At 45.9% G+C, this 14874-nt stretch overlaps 1 protein-coding gene across 3 annotated transcripts; it reads left to right on the forward strand.

The window, feature by feature from the left end:
- The first annotated feature begins 1992 nt into the window (after window positions 1–1992).
- CCNL1 (cyclin L1) lies at window positions 1993–14674 on the forward strand. 3 transcript variants are annotated; one of them, XM_035566448.2, is made up of 11 exons: window positions 1993–2379; window positions 2604–2678; window positions 2795–2904; window positions 9030–9150; window positions 9556–9620; window positions 10958–11057; window positions 11190–11294; window positions 11577–11718; window positions 12924–13035; window positions 13192–13290; window positions 13880–14674. In XM_035566448.2, the coding sequence occupies exons 1-11, from the start codon at window positions 2077–2079 to the stop codon at window positions 14226–14228; spliced, it is 1581 nt and encodes a 526-aa protein (XP_035422341.1). In that variant the 5' UTR covers window positions 1993–2076; the 3' UTR covers window positions 14229–14674. The 3 variants fall into 3 exon arrangements, 1 of the variants encoding a protein (XP_035422341.1); XR_007708626.1 differs by lacking the exons at window positions 11577–11718; window positions 12924–13035; window positions 13192–13290; window positions 13880–14674 and adding an exon at window positions 9840–9853 and having other exon boundaries at window positions 2041–2379; window positions 11190–11219; XR_004781749.2 differs by lacking the exons at window positions 11577–11718; window positions 12924–13035; window positions 13192–13290; window positions 13880–14674 and having other exon boundaries at window positions 2039–2379; window positions 9840–11057; window positions 11190–11239.
- Window positions 14675–14874: the final 200 nt, after the last annotated feature.

Below are 14874 nucleotides of genomic sequence, written 5' to 3' on the forward strand. Positions count from 1 at the left end.
TTGTTAGCGTAACAAACCCTGGCAGCAGTGAATTGCTCTGGCTCTGCTCAGTTAAGGGTTATACGGTACCCTGGCCCTGCTCTCTGGGGTTTGGGCAAACTTACACCTGTGCAAGCCCTCCGCTCCTGTCAGGTTTGCTCTTCCTCAGTAACCAGTGGGAAAAAAAAACATCTTTCAAGAGCACCCAGCCTGTCCCACAAGGTCACAACTGCATTGGTGAGCACTCCTGACAGACGCAGCCCACACGCAGGCACCAAATTGCCGTGGGTAGCTATTAGACAGCGGATCCCCTGGGCACAGGGCTTTCCTCGCTGGGATATCCCTGCTGGAGCACTGCTGCGGCCTCTTATCCTGCTCCACAACCCACAGCAGGTCGGTGAGGCGGTGTGGGGTGACGGATCAGGTGAGCTAGTGACCTGGCAGCAGGGCTGCGGGAGGGGGGCTGCAGTGTGGTGCTGCGTGTGACATGGCCGCCCCCTGCCTGCCCTCAGAGCCGGGCGGGGACGGCCGGGGACGGCCGAGGACACGGCCCCACAGGGGCCGCTCCCTGCCCCGCACACAACATGGCGGCCGGCTGACGGCGCGGGGCGCTGCCAATCACACCGCCGGAGCCAATCAGGTTCCGAAGCTGCCCGCCGCGGGGCGGGGCTTTCCTGGCAGTTCGCGTCTCCTTGCGGGTGGGTAGTCCCGGCTGGGTGCGCGGCCGCGGAGGGATACGGGCGGGCAGGCGAGCGCAGCGCGGCGCGGCCGTTCCGAGAAGTGACGCGAGAGGCGGGAAGTGTCCTTCCGCTGCCCCCGCGGCGGGCCGGCCGGGGAAGGGGTTGTTGGGGGGCGCTGCGAGGGGCTCGGTGCCGGCAGCGCCGTGAGGAAGCGGCGCCTCGGCCCCCCGGAGGAGCCGGGGCCCGGCTGTGCCGCCTCTGTGCCGAGCTCTGGGAGCTCTTCTGCCGAAACGGGGCTGGGCTCTGTAAAACCCCTGCTGTACCGATGGGGTGCGTGGGGGCGCACCCCAGCTGCCCACCGCCCCCTTTGGGGTTTGCCAGAACTGTTTCTCAAGCAGCACACAATTGCAGTAGTAAACTACTACAGTAATAACAGCTTGCTAAAAAGGGGGTTGTTCCCAGCTCTTCAATGATCTGTTACTAGAAATAAATGCATCATACACAGCGTGTCTGTAGTCAAGAGCTACCATACTGGTGCAGCTGGCAGAAATAACGTTTTTAGTAAGTAAAAGTGGGTGCAGATGGCGGCCTGCTGGCACCAAGGTCTGTGTGCGATGGGCTAGGTGCACAGCGAGCACCCACGGGACGCAGAAGCCTTCAGGATTGGCTTGGCGACGTGTTCAGCACGGCCGATAATCCGCAGGGATCCTCACCGGGATCTGTGGGGACATGAGATACCGGGGTGTGACAGCGTGGGGGCCAGCAAGGGCTGGGCGGCTTCCCAAATCTGGGGTACGTGTGTGGGTACCCAACTCTGGGGTACATGTGTGGGTACCCAAATCCTGGGCATAGCCACGGCAGCCCAGTCACTACTGCACACTCCTGCCTGTGGAAGGTAACACTGCAGGACTGTGCTCTCAGCCAGGAATCGCGTGGCCCAGCTCACGTCAGCACCACACCACAGCAGTTGCGTGCTCTGTTACCCGACGTAGGGGTTGTTCTCCTGCCCGCATCCCTCAGGAACACCAAGCACCGTCAGCTGGGGCAGCTCAGGGCGAGCCGCTTCCAGCCACAACCCGCCCGCTGCGGTGTAAGGCGTGCGGAGAGGTGGCTGCCTTGATTCGCCCTTTGGTGCGGACACAGGAATTTCACTTTTTAGGGCGATTTCTCCAAATTATCTGGAGCGTAAAGGAGTTCCTCGCAGAGAACGGACGTGGTCGCAGGGGCCCCTTCAGGCCACCCCCCTTCCCCCCAAACTCTGTCAGGGCCCGGCGGGGCGGGGCGGGGCGGCGCGGCGCGCGGGGGGACTTTTTTTTCCCGGCGTGCCCCGCGCGGGCGCCGCGGGGTGCTGCGTCACGGCGCCGGGCCGCGCTAGTCTCTGCGTGGCCGGCCGCGGGTGCGGACGCGCGCCGCCATCATGGCCTCCGCCGCCGCGCTCCCGGCCCCCCCCGCCGCCGCCGCCCCTGCCGCCGCCACAGCCGCCGCTCCGCCGGCCCCCTCCTGCTCCGCCGCCGCCGCCGCCGCCGCCCCGGGCATCCTCATCGGCGACCGGCTGTACTCGGAGGTGTCGCTGACCATCGACCACTCGCTGATCCCCGAGGAGCGCCTGTCGCCTACGCCGTCCATGCAGGACGGCCTGGACCTGCAGTGCGAGACCGACCTGCGCATCCTGGGCTGCGAGCTCATCCAGGCGGCCGGCATCCTCCTCCGCCTGCCGCAGGTCGGGGGGGGCTGAGCCGAGCCGAGCCGGGCCGGGCCGCGGGGAGGGAGGGGGGAGGGGGGAGGGGGGGGGCGGCCGCCATTGTGGTGCGGCGGGGCGGGGCGGGGCGGGGGGGGCGGCGGGTGCCCGGCACAAAATGGCGGCCGGGCGGGCTGAGGGCCTCCCTCTCTGACTGACTGACTGACGGCCTCCCTCACTAACCGACCGCCGCTCCGTCTCCGCAGGTGGCCATGGCGACGGGGCAGGTGCTGTTTCATCGCTTCTTCTACTCCAAGTCCTTCGTCAAGCACAGCTTCGAGGTGAGCGCGGCGCTGTGCCGCTCCCTGAAGGCCTTCAGGCCACGCTTCTCCTTAATTACCTAGCGTTAATTTTTATCGCCGTTCAAATAACCCGGTGGAAATGGGCTTCCTTTCAGATTGTTGCGATGGCCTGCATCAATTTGGCGTCCAAAATCGAAGAGGCGCCTCGGCGTATAAGGGATGTGATCAACGTGTTCCATCACTTGCGCCAGCTAAGAGCAAAAAGGTAAGAGTAGTTTCCTTCTCGGCACCAGCATCTTTTGTCACTAATGTGCGCTGCAGTTCTCAATCCACAGTATTTTTCCAGGCTAAGTTCAACGACCTAAAATTGAGAAAGGAGCGTGCGTTTGCTGCTATGTAGGCAGTACAGCTCAGTGCTGACTTCGTCTAACGTTACTTTTGACTGTTTGGTAGAGCCTCTTTTATTATTTATTTAGCTACAAGTTTTTTGAGTATCAGTTGTAGTTTTAGGTCCGTGGTTGTAGTTTTAGGTATGCTATTAATTGATTTTTTTTGATGTCTTGTAGGCCTTGAAAGATAGTGCTAGGTATGATGAGCCAGTTAGCGGGTCGGTGCATATTCTCTAGTCTTTTAACAGTGTTCAGTAGTCCTAATGCTTCTCTTGTGATAGCGTGTACCCACTCAAATGGGGCTATAGTGGCAATGAAGTACCAGTTTACAAAAGACGAAAGCTGAACTTCTCCCAGCGATAGCAGTATTACTTTTTAGAAGTAGCGGTTTTAGAATCTGAAGCAAGTATGGTTTGGCCTACAGTGTTTACAGCTTTAATGACACGACTTCAACAAGGAATGCATAATTGAGCCTTGGAAGCTGAAGGCATCTTTAATTGCGAAAAGTGAGACTTCTGTTTTTTATGGCACTGTGTGTTTGTGTCAGTCAGTAAAGTGGGAATGTGAGCTTACCTGATCTGTGTGCAGATCCGGATAATTTGTGTGTTCTAGTTGTAGAGCTGTTCTCAGTTGCTAGTGCCTAATACTGCTTTTTTGTATGTAAAGTGATGTGTGTTCTCATGTGTAAAGCAAATTAACACGGTGTGTTGGAGGCAGCAAGGAATGGTTGAAAGGAAGGAGTTACTGTTAAATGTAAGATATCTTTAAATACCTGGTGCAGCAGTGTTACAGACAGGTTGGAGACTTCAGCCGTGGTGAAGTTGCTTTACTTTCAGTATCCGATTGCTTAGTACTCGGGGTAATTTATAGTTCTGGAGAGGTGGTCGTTTTCCACTAGATGTTTAAATTCACACTTTCACGTCTTGCTCATTATTGTCAACAGGATCTCAAACTGAGTTGCGTTAACTTTTCAAAGTAGAGTAGAAATCCCTTAGGGAAGCCAGCTGTTTCTTGGTACGTTTATTTTGGTTGTGTTTCTGTGGCTTCTAAAATGTCGGCTTTTACTGCCTCGTGCTCAAGTTCTGCTAGTTAGCTTCAGATACAAGAAGAATGGTCTAGTGTTGTACAATGAAAGGAACTTAGTTTTGTGGGTTGTTTTTGTTGCTTTTCCTTTGAAGCTGTTGGCCCCAAGAGAGTTTTTTGAAGTTATACCGAAGGTGACTTCTGTAGTATTGTTTCTTAACCACAGTTGTGAGAAAGGAGTCTGGTTATTGGATTATGGAAGCTGGTTCAGAGATTCGTAATGTTTTGGCCTTGATCCAGACATCGAAGGTTAATTAATCATATGCAATGCTTTTCTTTGCAAGGAGAATACAAATTAGTTGTTTCTTTGTGCCATGCAAAGGATCAGAGAAACTGAACTTAATCTGTGAACTTAAATCTTTCCAGCTAGCCTGTTCCAAATCAGAATGTCACTTATGCATGTTACATGGTGTCTAAAACGCATCATGTCGAGAGAAATCGTGCACTTCTACCCATTATTTTCTGGAGAAATGGGTATTGTTGCTCTGAGATTCTGAGTGAATCTGCATGAAATTAATCTAAAGATGCCGAAGTCTGACATTCAGGCTTGCTTTTCTTTTTTTACAAGCAGGATGTAAACGTTTTTCTGTACTTTTTACAAGATTACAGTCGCATAATCTGTACACGTTATTAACTTCAACTCTTTTTTCCCTTGCAACCGACTATACAGCGACCAGCTACATTTACCAAAGCCTGGGTGATGTGGAGTGGTACATAAAGATGAAGCTGTCGTCATGGCAACAGTGAGTGAAGTATCGAAAATCCCCAAGGAGAAGCCAGTGCTCTGAGAATAGGTCACTGGAATCGGGGGACTAACAGGTTGGCCGCTGGTGAACCATTTGGAAGAACTCCTGTATCTTGTTATAAGCTTTTTTCTTTGCTGTCCAGGTTTTTAGAATACTAGCTTAATCTTCTTTTATCTGAAGCTAACACTTAAGCCGTAGTTAGTTTCTCACACACAACCCAGAACTGAAATGAAGTTAGGCTGCTGTACTTTTTTTTTTTTGCTTCTAGTCTAGTATTTCTGTTAACTGAAGCTCTTAACCCCACACGTGAAGGTTGAGTAGTTTGAGTGGGCTTGCTTTCTTAAACAATTTTGGTTTCTTGGTTCCACCTCCTGGATCTGTGTAAATGTAGCTTGAATCCATAGTAAAACTTGCCTTCACAAAGGTACAGAAGTCTTACATTTGTAAAGTTTTTTTATATAAATGATTATATAAGTGCTCCCTTATATGTGTGTTTGCAGAATGGGAATTGCATTGGAATTTCCTTTTTGTAAGTCTTGTAGTCAACTGAGTTGCTGTTAGGTGGTATTTCTAATACTGAGAAATGAGAAAAAGCTTTAAAAGAAGTGTTTTGGACAAGCACGTTTTCTTTGGAATCTTCCACAAGCATATGTCATGTAGTATTGCATGTGAAATGTTTGTGTGCATGAAGAAAAGCTCGTATTATGAAAAGTACTGCTTTTTTAAAATGTGTGCTGAAACGTCTCTGTTCTGAGCCAAGTACAACTTATGTTTAACATGCAGAATGTAGTTTTAAGTTGATTTTATTTATCTTAAATGTGCCTGAAAGCTGCAGAAAGGCCTTACGAGGCTTCAACCAAATGTGACTCCTGTCATCTGTAACCTTGCAAGCGTTGGTCTGAGAGGCTTACTCAGCTGTTCTGCACCTCTGCTGCAGCGGTCAGGTTTATACACTTATGTTGAAGTGGCCTGCATTAATTCACAAAACGTAGTGTTCTTAACTGGTCTATAAATCTACGGTGCTTGTATTTACAGTGTTGGAGACAAATGTAGAACCTGACTTCTTCTCACATTGACTGGCATAAGAGAGATCTGTCTGCTCTTTGAAACGAGATGCTGATGTTACGCTGCACTTACCAGAAGTACTTTTTGCACTTTAAACAAAACCACACGCAGAGTACTTTTCCTCCAACATATTAGACGTTCCAAAGACATGCAATTTTAATATTGCGTCTAATGAAGCTGTGGTTGTGTCAAGAGCACGGATCTTGTTTGTCAGAGGGATTAAAAAAAGGATATTTATAATTCTGCTGCAAACACATTATGGTCCGTGTATCTTCTGGGTTGTTGTGCTGTCTCCAAATCCAGATGAAGTTCTGTGACTGGATGGGCTCACCAGAACGGGCACTGTGTGCTCTCTGTATAAGGTCGTGTCTGGAGCACTAGTGCTGGTTTTTAAGAACGGATTCAATGTAGGCTTTTGTAATACTTCCTTGCTCTATAGGGCTTGAAGCTTATATTTCATATATAGGCTTATCAATTAATTTTCTCTGCCCTGTTACCTGGACTTAAAAACAATTCCTGCTCGGACTGAGAGCTAAGTGCAGCAAATACAGTAGCAAAGTTCCTCCTACTGCCTTTCCAAGTAGGAATGCTCAGAAGTTTTCCCCTTGGAAACATCTGAAGTCCACAACTTGTAAATAACTGCACATCCCAACGCTTGGGAGTTGACGGCAACAGTGCCTAACTGACCAACCTTCTTCAGTGGGGAACTTCCCTTGTGCTAATAATAAGGTGCAGTAAAGTCTGATGCAGATCTGTAACTTTGCGTAAGTAGATAAAAGGCCACAACTGTCTTTGCATTTCTGGAAATACCGTCAGATAAACTGATGGTTTTTTCATGGCTTCCTTGGTAGATCTCTGGAACTTGAGTGTCATAGGTGACCAAGGTAACTCAAGACAACAGAGTAAAGCGCACTTCCAAATGCCTGTTAATTTCGAGTTTCCCATCACTTAGCTGTTGAGCATATACGAGCAGTTTGTAGTGATCCTCTTGCCATGTAGGACCGTGAAAACTTCAAGTGAAGTAAGGCTTACAGTCTTTCCTGTTGCACTTCTGGCTGGCTTGTTGTTTTCATGGTAATGACTTTCTTAAAGAGCTGTCAGGGAATGGAACCTGTGAAAGGTAGTGAGCCTGCTGCAGGTCCTTGAGTGATCCCACCTGGTCATGCTGTCTCACTTCTGATCTTAAATCCTAGCTGCTCTAGCTGTTTGATGTAAGGTGGATGCCTCCGAAGTGTTGTGCTAACAAGCTAAGATGAGCCTGGATGCCTAAACTTAGGTTCCTTAGGCTCTCAGTGACTCACAGACCCTGTTATGCTGGTGATGGCTAGATAAAATTGTGTGAAGAGATGCTATTTAAAACTCAGCGTCGTTAGGTGAAACCAGTTGGAAGTGAATCAGTTTCATTGTTTTGAAGAACTCAAGTTGGTTCTCTGCAACAGTCTCCTACCCCAGAGCTTTATGTTCAGACTGCATTTGCAGTTTTTTCTGATGAGTAAAATAATACCACAACTTCTCTGGAGAAATAGCCCCGTTAAACTTCAAAAGTCTGTTCTCCCGTTACTTTCTGAAAAACTGCGTTTTTTGACTGGCTTGTATTTAAAATAGCTGTGATCGCAAGGCACGGAAACTTGCTGTGATGAAAGTCGCTCTGAATGAATGAGAGAAGTGACTTCTACGTAACAGAGAGCACTGAGACAAGTCGTATGGCTCATAATTGAGCGGGTCCTTCCTGGCACCATGAAGCTGCAGGAGTTGATTTCAAGCTGTTGGTTTCAAGTTGTTCCTCTTCCCCTTTGGGAAGAGCTGGGGGGAGCTCGTGCTTCCTTTAACCAGTGGTGATAAGTATCCTTCCAGGTGACTGCAGAAACCTTACCTAGAGTAAATTGTGAATTACTGCAGTGGGGGAGCCCTTCAGTTAGCCTTGTGATTCAGCTGACCCTTTCTTCCTGGGGTGGGGTTTTTGAGCGTTCCTTCTGCTCTGACCCGTCAGGGAAAAGAAACGTGATCAACGCGTGGAACGTGCATTGGGCCCAAAAAGACAACTTAGCAGTGAAACATTTTGCGTGATAAAATGGGTGCTGTGTTTGGGATCCACTTTGCATTACTGTTTTCTGTTCAAGATAATGTAAAACAAATTTGTCACCAGTGTTTGGAATGCACTAGGTTTATGGTCGAAACAGTCTGTGGTTTATTAGAGTGTAACTAGCTGCAAAAATATTGTTCTGCACTGGAAAGCAAAGGGAATCTGTAAGGCGTATTACAGACAGGGCAACGGTTGAGCTTTCTTTGAGGAACTGGGTACAGCGTGTGGAATGATGAAAGGTGAACCCTCAGCACAGACTAAGGAAAGAAAAGTTGGGGTGTGGTGCTTGTGCATAAACCAGACAGCAAGTTATTTCAGCTGAAATTAAAAAAAGGCCTTGAGTTCGGTTTCTGGATTTGGGAGGAATGAGGAGTTGACTTGCTAGTGCTGGACTTAAGAGTTTTTCTTTGTCAAATGAGCGATTGGTTTACAAATGCAAATACTGATCAGTGGATGCAGTGTGCAGAACCACAGGCAGATCGTAGAGTTTAAATTCGTTGCTTTACCAGGCCTTTTGTATGTCGCAGTAGCAGGGCTGTCTCCTCTCAAGATCTGAATAATTTTGACTTGTGGTGCATAGGAAACTACAGTTTGAAAAGCCCAAGTCTGCTACTTCAATGTCAGTAAAATTGTTCAGAAACCTCTCCTAGCTTGTTCTTGCTTTGAAGTCCTGCCCAGCAAAGGTAGTTGCATCGCACTCCTTCCCCCATCGCTATCAAGAAGTAAAAAGGCTCCCTGAGATCCTCACTGTAAAGGTGGCTTCCGTCCCAGCAGCTGGACCGACGTAGTTTGCATACACAGTAGGACAAGTTGGTTTTTTATTTTAGCCATCTAATCTGAAGCAGTCAATTGCAGAAACTAAACTAGTTTATCTAAACTTGGACAGCACAAGATTAATGCTTAAACTTGCTTGCAGGAGTTGAAAACCGGATTCTGTTGCCATTAGTTGGTTGGAAGGGAAAACAGAGATGCACTATTTTTGGATATGCAAAACAGTTTTGATTTTATTTCTTGCAAACTATAGGACTCCAAGCCCCCTGATACTTGATCAGAACTACATAAACACCAAAAATCAAGTAATCAAAGCAGAAAGGAGGGTACTGAAGGAGTTGGGATTTTGTGTTCATGTCAAGCATCCGCATAAGGTGAGTTATCAAAAATAATGTAGTTGTAAATATTCTTCTACCTTGAAGGCAGCCCTGTGAGCTGTGGGACAAAAACAGATGTAAAAATGATCTGATTTCATTTATTTATTCCATAGTAGCCGTCACGAATGTATTTGCAAAAGTGTTTGAGCTAATAGCCGTATTGATTTTGGTAGAAATTGCGTCCTTGGAAAGTGTTAACGGTGACTGTCTTTCAAAATCACAGAAAAAGAGCAAAATAGAATATTGTCTGAACACAGTGGGCTGAGGTGTGGGCTTAGAGTACGTAATCGGCAAAGGAGGAGCCACCGTTGTTTTGGAATGCCATTTGGTTAACATAGTTATTTCCTTTCTGTTGCCTTATATGTTAGAACTGACTCTCTTTTTTCCCCCCTTTTCCCTCAGATCATTGTTATGTATTTACAAGTCTTAGAATGTGAACGTAATCAAACCCTGGTACAGACGGCCTGGTAAGTTGTTTTCCGTTCTCTTCCTAGCCAGGAAAATAGTAGCAGAAATAATAAGCCTGATGATCCATATGCAAAGCAATGAGATGTAAGTTATTACATAAATACCTACTTTTAAAATACTCTGGAGCTTGTTTCTGCTTACTATTTTCATGGCTTGATTCCATTCTGTAATGGAGAACTCAATTTAACTTTGTTCTTTTTTCTACTCTTTAATTAAAGGGTAGTCCATGATGGTAAGTCATAGAGCTCTGCCCTCTGCACCTCAGCCCATGACCTGGGGATGGCCTGTTTGGCTGCCCTTCTCTCCAGCCAACCCAGTGCAAGCTCTCATCCGAGATTCACTGAAGTGGTCCATATCCATCGGGCAGCATCTTCTAGTTCTGTCTGGGTGTCAAAAGGATTTGTATATTTGCTTTTAGAAGTACCTGTTAAAAATGTCTCTAAATGTGTTTATTGCCTAGCTACTGTATACTGTAGTGTATTTAAAGGGCCCGTGGACACATTGGGTAGATTTTCTGCCAAGATAAATTCAGCTAATTTAACACTTGGCTAGACTCAAGGGTTTTTGTTTTGTTTTTTAAAAAAATACAGTGCATGCAGCATGTTCACTTAGTATCCATGTGGGGCACTGTTCCATAGAGCCAATAATTCCTGACTGCTGTTTGTTTCTTCCCCGTAGCTCAGAAATTTAGAAATTGCTGGAGGTCTCTGCTGTTTAAACATCTCTCTTGGCATCTGTTTCTTGGTGGTGCCACCATGCTGGAAGAAAAGTAGCTTAGTGGAGTAGTTCCAGTACTAACTTGTAGGTCTTTTTCTAATGTGAAGATTTTGAGTGCAGTGAGCAAATCAGATTCTTCCCTTTCTGGATGAAGTTAATGTTAATCAAGGTACATGTAGGATTTAAATGTGATGTTCTGTGAACTCCATAGGTTGCATCTAGCCTCTGGAAAATGGTAGGTTGAAAATATCCTGTATTTTCGTGCTTGCATTTGAATTTGAAACATACTGACTTGGAAATGTGAAAACATTGGTGTTAAAAGCAAACGGACAGATGAAAAGTACTTGCTAGATTGTTAACTATGGACACTTCATGGTGCACCTTGATGTAACTGGGGAGAAGCTATTAACTTGCATTGGTGTTTTAGAAACAATGGCAATGGAGCAAACTTATTTTACAGAAGTAACAAATGTAAACATCAAATACAATAATTCTAAAGAAACTGTTTAATATTAGAAGAGAAAAAATAATAAAGTCAATTGAGTCTCCAGAACTGTTATCCTCTAAATAGAAGGATGTAAACCTAAGATCCAACCTTGCCTAAATTCCTTTTTTTTAGGAATTACATGAATGACAGCCTTCGAACAAATGTGTTTGTTCGCTTTCAGCCAGAGACTATAGCATGTGCTTGCATTTATCTCGCTGCTAGAGCTCTGCAGGTAAGCATTAATCTTTCTTTAGTTTGCTATGGCTTTTATCACTAGTAACTTGTTTTCAAGAAAACAGTAGTGAAAACGCTTAAAACAAAGTGTAGTCCGTAATCTCTGATTAAGGCTTTAATTTGTTTTCAGATTCCACTGCCTACCCGCCCTCACTGGTTCTTGCTCTTTGGCACTACAGAAGAGGACATTCAGGAGATCTGCTTAACAACTCTTAAGCTCTATACCAGGAAGAAGGTAACTTCATTAAATCTTTGGTTTTGTTTTTTTTCCAGTTCAGTGTTTGTGGTTGCTTGAGTTGTCCCATAGTTGTCTGGGAGTGTTTGGGAACATGTATGTACCGATCTGCTAATGCGAACGGCTCTGCTGCGTGGCTGCTCCTCCCTCCGAGGCGGGGTTGAGAGCACACGACAGAAGTCGGTCCCGTTTCTGGGCAGATGGTTAAAGGACGTGTATCCTGGGGAAATGGGACAGAACTACGAATTGTGTAAGTCTCTTACCACTTCGTTATTTTAACAGCCCAATTATGAATTTCTGGATAAAGAAGTAGAAAAGAGGAAAATGGCACTACAGGAAGCTAAACTGAAGGCAAAAGGTTTAAATCCAGATGGAACTCCAGCGCTCTCAACACTGGGGGGCTTTTCGCCTGCATCCAAACCATGTAAGCTTGGTCTCTGAACAGAAACTTGCGTCGTACTGTTTGAGACCAGTAGTACACACCTGCATATTGGTGTGTTTGAAAAAATGTAGGTTTGCCCTGTGAGCTCTTGGACAGTTTAGACTTTATCTCACAGAAGTAAGAAACTAGAAATTTTCTTTTTTTAAAACAAATTCTAAAAGCTGTTATTGATAACTTGAAACAGATAATTAGAACAAAAGAGGGTTTGCTCTTCCAGTCCCCTGTACTTCCACAGATCAGGCAGTGATATATTAATGGTGTGTTGAACTCATTATCTGAGTTTCCAGAGGTGTTCGAGTTAGCAAATGGAAATTTCTCCTGAACAACGAAAGGGCTTTCTCATTTCTGGGAAGTGGGGGCCTAGCGTAGAGTTTGAATGAAAGCAAGACCTATGGTGGGGGTTCTGAATATCATTTATGAGCAGACCAACTTGGGGAAAGCTGCTGACAGGGTTTTGGCTTTCTCTACTTCTGTGTTAAACTGATGAGTCCTGTTGGAAGCTGTGGTTTACGTCTCATACAGCGTGCCTGTCTTTCCTGTCAGCAGGCCAGATCTAAGTGTATTTCTTACGTAGTGGTCCTTCCGTGAAAAGGAAGATACAATTTTGGACTGCATCAGTTTTCTGTCCATAAAGTTAGATTGGCTTCATAATGTGCTTGGCTGAGTAGGTGACAGCCTCTCAACCTGGAGGAGCTTTTGACCTTGTCCTGGGAGTATCTCAATTTGGATTATCAACTAAAGTGTTTATTTTTTTTTTATTCCTGTATTTGTACCACTGATTTAAAAATCTGTGATTTTGCTCTTCAGTCTTAATTGTTTCTGTGCTATTGAAAATTAACTGTCATGATAACAAGTGAAGATGGGTATTCGTGGGCCATAAAGGCAGGCTTTATTTTGTACCATTTGAGCCCTGGTGAACCAAGTCCCAGGTGAGCCTGTTGCTTGGCTTGAAGGTCAGCGGTGTCCCTCACGTGGGGTCTCTCTCACCCCGTTCGGGCAGTTGGCTTCAAGCTGCCATGTGTGTGCCCACTGGCATCTTACAGTTCTGTTCTCAAGGGGGAATGAAGTGGTAGCTCTTGAGTTCGTATTTCCATGTCTTGCGAAGTACTGGTGAGGGTACACAAAAGGTACAGTGTGGTCATGACAAAGTCTGAGTAAAATACCTAATCTTCGATTTAAATTCGTAGCTTCCCCAAGAGAAGTAAAAACTGAAGAGAAGAGTCCAGTACCTCTGAATACCAAAACCATTAAAAAAGAGCCAGAAGAAAGGCAGCAAGCTTCGAAGAGCCCTTACAACGGGTAGGTGAAAATTTTTTTCCTGGTTATGAGGAGTCTTCTGTAAAAAGGGTCTCTTTAGCTGAAGTACAGTGAACTACTTTTGAGTTACGTAATGGAAGTAATGAATATCTCAGAAGCGTAACCCTATTTCTCTCTTCTCGCTGCCCCCATCCAAAGCATGAGGAAGGAAAGCAAGAGAAGCAGAAGCAGCAGAAGTGCTAGTCGGTCCAGGTCAAGAACAAAGTCACGGTCTCGATCTCATACTCCTAGGCGGCAGTAAGTAGTGTGCTGGTTGGTTGGTGTGAGGTTTGGGGGGACAGGGTGGTTTGTGGGGTTTTTTTGAGGAAACGTCTTTTGTCCATAATTAGTTCTTTGTTGCATTTTATGGGATAAGAAGAGAGCTGTGCAGGAAGTAGATGAGGCAGTGATAGCTGCTGGCAATATCTACTTTGTTAAAGAATCTTCTGGCTGATATCTAGGGTGGAAACCGCCAATGTGGGTATTAATAAAGTGTTCCCCTTAAGTGTTGCTGATCTGTCAAATAATTGCAGATTGGTTACTGACTTTTTTCATTGAATCTGATGTTGAGGGGAAGCTTCATGATGAGGTAGAAGAATTGCAAAAGATGCTATGTTCTGGTTTGGGGCTCTTGTGTTGCTTTTTTTTAAAGGAGCACAACTCAAAGGTGTATTGGTGTATTGTGGGAATGCCACTATCATTCATCAGCTATCTATTCTGGAGAAATATTCCTGACTTCCTCCAGTAGCTTGGAAGTTTCTAAACAGAAAAAAACGAGCATAGTCCTCACTTCTCCCTCCCCGCTATGTGAATGAAATGTTTTAACTTGTTAACGCTTTTCTGTAAGCTACAATAATAGGCGGAGTCTGTCTGGGACGTACAGCTCGAGATCGAGAAGCAGGTCCCGCAGCCACAGCGGCAGCCCTCGCAGGCACCACAACCACGGCTCGCCGCATCTGAAAGCCAAGCATAGCAGGGAAGAGTTGAAGAGCGCGAACAGACACGGTCACAAAAGGAAAAAATCCCGTTCACGTTCACAGAGCAAGTCCAGGGATCATTCTGACGTCGCCAAGAAACACAGGCACGAGCGGGGCCACCACAGAGACAGGCGCGAAAGATCCCGCTCCTTTGAGAGATCTCACAAAGGCAAGCACCACAGTAGCAGTCGGTCAGGACACAGCAGACACAGGCGCTGAGGTCTGAGCCTGCGCTAGGTCCTAGCTAAGCCTGTATATAACCCAGTAAATGGACTCTTACTTGAGAACAAAGGAATCGATTAGGATTTGTTTAATTTAAGCCCAATATCTGATTTTTCTAAAACACGTAGAACATTTTCTTTTGGGAAAGGAACTGTTACCAACTTTTGCACATAATACCTTAGCAGTATCAAATTGATGGAAAACAATGATCAGGTGAAATTGTATGTATTAGAGTTGTGTATTGTTTATCACTATGAGAACTGGAGAGTGGATTTCTGTACAAAAGCAAAATGTACCTTATTTTTATACAAGTCAATTGCAGACACTTATATTTAAGTATAGTTATTTGTTTAAACGATGGTGATACTTTCTTACACTGGTTTTAGTCTGCATGTGTTAAAAGATTTTTACAAGAAATAAAATATAAGGCTTTTTTTTTTTTTTACTGCCTGCTGGATGTCAAATGTATTGAGACTACTAAAAGTAATTTTCTTAAATTTTGCACTTTGTTGGACATCAATGGGACACTTAAAATACCGACGTGCTTCTGGAACAAACGAAACACTTGGAGCAATTTAGAGGGAACCATGGAAAGCTCTAGAAATGTGTGTACCTCTTAGCACAGGCAGCCGGGAAGCTGAAT

This window comes from Cygnus atratus, chromosome 9, assembly GCF_013377495.2.
Source record: "Cygnus atratus isolate AKBS03 ecotype Queensland, Australia chromosome 9, CAtr_DNAZoo_HiC_assembly, whole genome shotgun sequence".
Taxonomy (NCBI): Eukaryota; Metazoa; Chordata; class Aves; order Anseriformes; family Anatidae; genus Cygnus; species Cygnus atratus.